The 5,485-nt window shown below is 40.1% G+C and overlaps 1 protein-coding gene across 1 annotated transcript; it reads right to left on the reverse strand.

Annotated features, from left to right (window-relative positions):
- Positions 1-353: 353 nt before the first annotated feature.
- Positions 354-2,207, reverse strand: LOC149256433 (subtilisin-like protease SBT1.5). Its single transcript, XM_089455367.1, has 3 exons — positions 1,830-2,207; positions 1,451-1,713; positions 354-705 (listed from the first exon to the last, which is right to left on the reverse strand). The coding sequence occupies exons 1-3, from the start codon at positions 2,205-2,207 to the stop codon at positions 354-356; spliced, it is 993 nt and encodes a 330-aa protein (XP_089311493.1).
- Positions 2,208-5,485: the final 3,278 nt, after the last annotated feature.

Below are 5,485 nucleotides of genomic sequence, written 5' to 3' on the forward strand. Positions count from 1 at the left end.
TGCGGTTTAGGAACTATGGAGTGTATTTGCAATGTATTTTTATTAGAAAGTCCGAAAGTGGGTTTAGTCATACTTTTAAGTGTTTAGGTGTTTGTAATTAGGTTTAGTTTTTACGCATTTAAATGCAGAATTTAAGACTTAGGTTTAGGGTTTAGTACTTAGGTTTAGTACTAACTTCTTTTGTTTAATCCCTTGCCACTTAGGATAAGCACCTACTCTGATGACTAACCCTTTACATTTAATAATAAAAAAATCATATTTACATAATTTTGTCACAATGCGACATTAACACCATGTAACGCCCATAATCACCTTGACGATATCCATGAACCAAAACACCACGAAAAATTGAATCAATACTGGATATTGATGAAAACTGAACGCTGCCGATAAACGGAACGTTCACGATAAACTGAACACTGTGCAATTGATCTGATGAAATCCTCCTGAATCAGCAAGGGATAATTGAGATTCCTGCACTGTCCTATTTGAGGAGGACAACTAACATTCATATTTGTGATAAACTTGATGGATTCTTGAGAATAATTAACACTGCATAGAAAGTTGACATAGCCATTCACGCCCAGATCGTAAATGAGCCCAGGATGCATAGCGAGACCCACATGACCTGTGCCAAAATCAAAAGGCGTCGAATCATTTCTCCTCGCTTCATGAGCCCAAGATGCATAGCGGGACCCACATGACCTGTGCCAAAATGAAAAGGTGTCGAATCATTTCTCCTCACTTCATCACCCACTGGCAACTCGTGTTTACTTATAATGTCGTAAGTGTAAGCAGTGGCAACAAATAAATCTTATGTTATCCGGCTGTATTGAGCGACAGTTGTATATGCCCACCGTTCGATTTTGACTTTGGCAAAATCGAACGATAGTCATATACAGAGGCCACTCAATTAAATCCCAATAACATAGGATTTATTTGTTGCCGTAAGCCGTGATCATGATTGAAGATTTGATGGTGGAAGGGTTCCACTCGGGATGCGCTCCTTTAAGCAACGTAGCGATACCGCTAACGTGGGGACATGACATGGACGTCCACAATATTATATTAAACTTCGTTCGCCTGTGATCGAACGAGAAGTCGTCCATCCAACCAGCCAGAATGCGAACACCGTGGCTATAATGTCGGGTTTGAGAATTTTGGGCATTATAGGATTAGACCCTCTGAAGGAAAGGGAAGCTACGACGGAGTCAACTTGACCCCCAACGGGCTGTCATGAAATATTAGGGTGGCGGTGGGGTTTTTGGTTGATTTGATGTAACTGCGGATAGAATTTCGGACGGAGCTTCCCGCTGCATCGGCGGGGAGCAGATGCGTATCGGTAATGAGCCCTTCGCCATTAGAGGCGGTATTGGAATGAATCACTCCCACACCTCCCGCCTGGTTGACCATGGCCCCTTAGCCACCCTAGGATTATCGCCACGCTCACACAACACGATCTTCCCAGTGGCTATTTTGGGTCCAGCGACCCCTCCGTGCATGGAGAAGATAAGGATTTGTCTCCTCACCAGCGTCCCCAACATCGACAAGAGGCACCATGCGTCGCGTGTTCAATCCTTTTCCGCTATACAACGACACGCCATGAATGGCCGCCCCATTGCCAACCTGGATATTTGCGGGGAAGTGATGATCGAGAGTGCGGACCCCAACTGTGCTGGCCCCACCAGACGTCGCGTGTTCAATCCTTTTCCGCTATACAATGACACGCCATGAATGGCCTACCCATTGCCAAGCTGGATATTGGCGGGGAAGAGATGATCTCGAGTGCCGACCCCAACTGTGGTGATCCATGGGGCCACGTTTGTTACCGACAATGTTATGGGGCTGTCGTTAACCGCTGACGTAGAAACAAACACCCCCCGCTTCACCACCTCAAAGGTGCTGATCGCAAAGCTATCTAGATCATTAGGATAGCCGGCTCCTCTGATCGACAGAGAAAGAACGTCTACTCCGTCATCTAGCCCATTGTGGAGAGCAGAGAGTACATCCGAATCAAGGCAGCCAGAGGCCCAACAGACCACAATACGTGCCTGGGGCGCTATTCCTTTGGCAATTCCCTGCGCGTAACCCATCATGTTGGCTCCCTCAACGTATCCGCCCGCGGCGGTGGAGGCGGTGTGCGTGCCATGGCCTTCCGAATCCTGCGCTGAACAGAACTCCAGCGTCTCGTTCAAGGTACCATACATCGCTTTGTAGCCTTCGTGGAAAAAACGCGCTCCCACCAGCTTCCGATTACACAGGGTCTTGGGGAACCTGATCCCACTCTCGCATTCGCCTTTCCAGTGCTTGGGAACGGGGCCCATGCCCTGATCGCTGAAGCTCCGCCGTTCCGGCCAGATGCCGAAGTCCAGGAAACTGATCACCGCCGTAATCGGAATCCGCCGACATGCGGCTTCCATTTGGTGTGTCAAGGCCGAGGAAGCCTGGGGACCGCCTCGATTGCAGATGGCGTACACGATCCGGGAAGATGGCGAGAACGCCGGGCGGTTTTAGCATTCGAGCGACTTCCTCTTCTGTCAGCCTTGCCGAGAATCCATGCAACACCGTGTTATAAACGTGAAGCAACAGAGCATCCTTGTGAGCGCCCGATTCAGTTTTGAGGGCACTCTTGACAGCAGATGCAATGGTTGATCTGTACTAGTGCTCGTGCATAGGAAAGACGGTCGGTTTTGAGTTACCTTCAACTCGAACAATGAATGTCTTGCGTCTGTCACTGCCATTTCCCAGTAACAACTGTTGACACAAACACAACACTAATAACAGCAAAAACGTTGAGATTTCCCCAGAAACCATTGTAGAATTCCGTTTCACCGCCTCTATATCAGTCGTCTACGCCAATTCAGTCGACCGACGTTGTATTGTACGCATTGCCCAGTCACACTGCAAAGCATATTTGAAGGCCAACGAATCTGCTACAGTATTGTGAGGACCCTCACCATAAAAAGAACTATGAGGACCCTCACCATAAAAAGAACTATGGGCTTGATAATACATGCATCAACTTAAATTTCCATCTTAAGGTTAAGGGATGCATTCAAGTCATAAAAACAACATTACTTTTTTCATTTTATGATAATCATAATGACCAAAATGTTACACAATGACATCACGTTCTAAAATTTCAATATACGCGTTTATATCCACATGAAAACTTAATTTCTGATTAGATGGTGTGTCTTTCACTTTCTTAGTTTTATGAAGTTCAGTTTTACAATGGTAAAAAGTTATGGAATTTTAAAATAGTTTTGATGTTATTAAAGGCTGCATCTTCCATTATTTTTCGGAATTACTATTATGAAATTATGTATAACTTATTACATGGATATGGTTTGCATTTGTTCAAAACTCAGGATAATTATTTTAATCCATCTTTTTAAGTCTGAAAATTTATATTTTCCTATAATACCATAATGCCAATTTATAGAATTTTGATGTACCATTTCAATCAAATGAAAATTTAAACCATACATAGAATTATGAAATACGGATTTAACTTCCGGTGCAAACTTCTCATCCCGGAATATTATTCGTATTCCCAGTCTAAATGAGTAATTCTGCCCTCTACTTTCTTTCTTTCAAATGGCATAACCTTATTTACATGTGCAAAGAGATTGGCTACTTTGCAACTAGTCTTTTTAATATTCTCATGAGTCCATCTAAAAATATCTTCTAAAATGTTTCGAATACCGAAAGAAAGCTACAATTTTGAAAAATTCCAGGATGTTACGGCCGCTTTAGGAGCTCAAATCGGTCTCTTCGCTGTCCCAAAAATTTAAAACAAATTTATAAAATTCTGTGATACAGAGTGGATAATGTGTTTTAGGTGGATAGCATTACTTAAATAAACTGGTTTTGAAAATAAACCAGAAAAACATTTACAGTCATTATTTTATTGATAATAAACATTATTTAGCAAACATTATTCACGTTAAGCAAAGGGGTTTTTTTGGGTAGATATCACGTTAAAACAAGAAATTGGCCGATGGATTTCCCACAAGTAATTTAAAAATTTTTAGTCTACGCATTTTGAACCAACAAGTAAGTTTACAATTTTTTTGGCCTACGCGTTTCGAACCAACAAGTAAGTGTAGTTCATCATGAGGAGATGAAGAGGGAGACCATGGCAAAAGGCTTAAATAGAGAGCAATGTAGAGACATAATTTCAAGTAACGCCAAAATTTCTCTTATGTGATTTCTACTCAAAGACTTTGCTTAATTCATTATGGATCATAGCTTAACTCATTATGAATCATAGAAGCCTGAATATAAAAATTATTCACTTTATTAAGTAGTATTAAGTGTTAGAATGAACATTATTCACGTGATTGGATAACATTAAATGTTATAATGGATTATCTATAATCACCTGGTAAGTTAACATAAATTTTATTAAGGGTGATTCATAAATAATTGAACTTAAATAAATGATGAATCATTTAATGCTGCGCAATGCTTCGATAGTGCTCACCTTTGCTACTAGCCTTAGTGTAGTCTTTATGATTGTTGGTTGTTGGAAACATTGTTGGTTGTTGGAAACACAGAGAAGACAAAACAAATAATTCATAAACAAAACACACGAGTTATGGTTCTTATATTGATCACACAAAACATGATTCTTACAATGAACCCCGTGAATGGTATTTAACCTTTTCCAACTAGCGACTTGCCTAAAATATCTTGACATGTACACGCACTTAACTGAATTAACTCAAACTCTAAATATGGTCTGCACTTAACTCTATACCCATCACTCAACTTAACTCAACACACAGTTAATTGACTCTCTAATTTTAGCTAACTCAACATGTGGGAGTAATTACAAATTCTAACACCCCCCTTTAGTTATGACACCATGACTCAACATGACTTAACTATCACACAAACATGCCCGCTGGTCTATGTCTCAACTAAACTTACAATGACTCAAGAATTTCACAATTTTACATTTTCTTTTTCTCTTCTTCCAAGATCTATATCCTCGAAATTGCTTTATGCTCTATTGAACTTTCTTGCTATAGGCTTTATTCACTTGTTGCTACTACAATTTTTCTTTGACTTGTCTTGAACTTGTTCTAAAAAATAATTGGATCATTTCTTCTATAACTTCCTCTTCAAATATTAGTTCAACTATGGATTGCTGTTAAAACATTGCATCTTCAAATTGTCTTCTTTGCTCTTTTTTTTGCGTTTCACATTCATGACTTTCTTTCTCCCATATTTCTTAATTATAGAATCTTATTTATTCTTGATTGCATTGCCAAAAAATGGTTTCAATGCATTCATCTTTGTCTTCAGAAATATCCATGTCATTATTTTCACTTTCATCATCAGGGACTGTTGTTTTTTTCCTGTAATGTGCACACTCAAGATCATTATTCACCATTTCATTCAATTTTTTATTCTAGTTCCTTCTTTAAGACTCACATCAATTTGTTTATTGGTTTCTAAATCCATTCTTCAATGA

The sequence above is a fragment of the Pinus tabuliformis genome, chromosome 7 (genome assembly GCF_031772625.1).
Source record: "Pinus tabuliformis cultivar Carrire ecotype Pingquan chromosome 7, CPIR1, whole genome shotgun sequence".
Lineage (NCBI taxonomy): Eukaryota > Viridiplantae > Streptophyta > Pinopsida > Pinales > Pinaceae > Pinus > Pinus tabuliformis.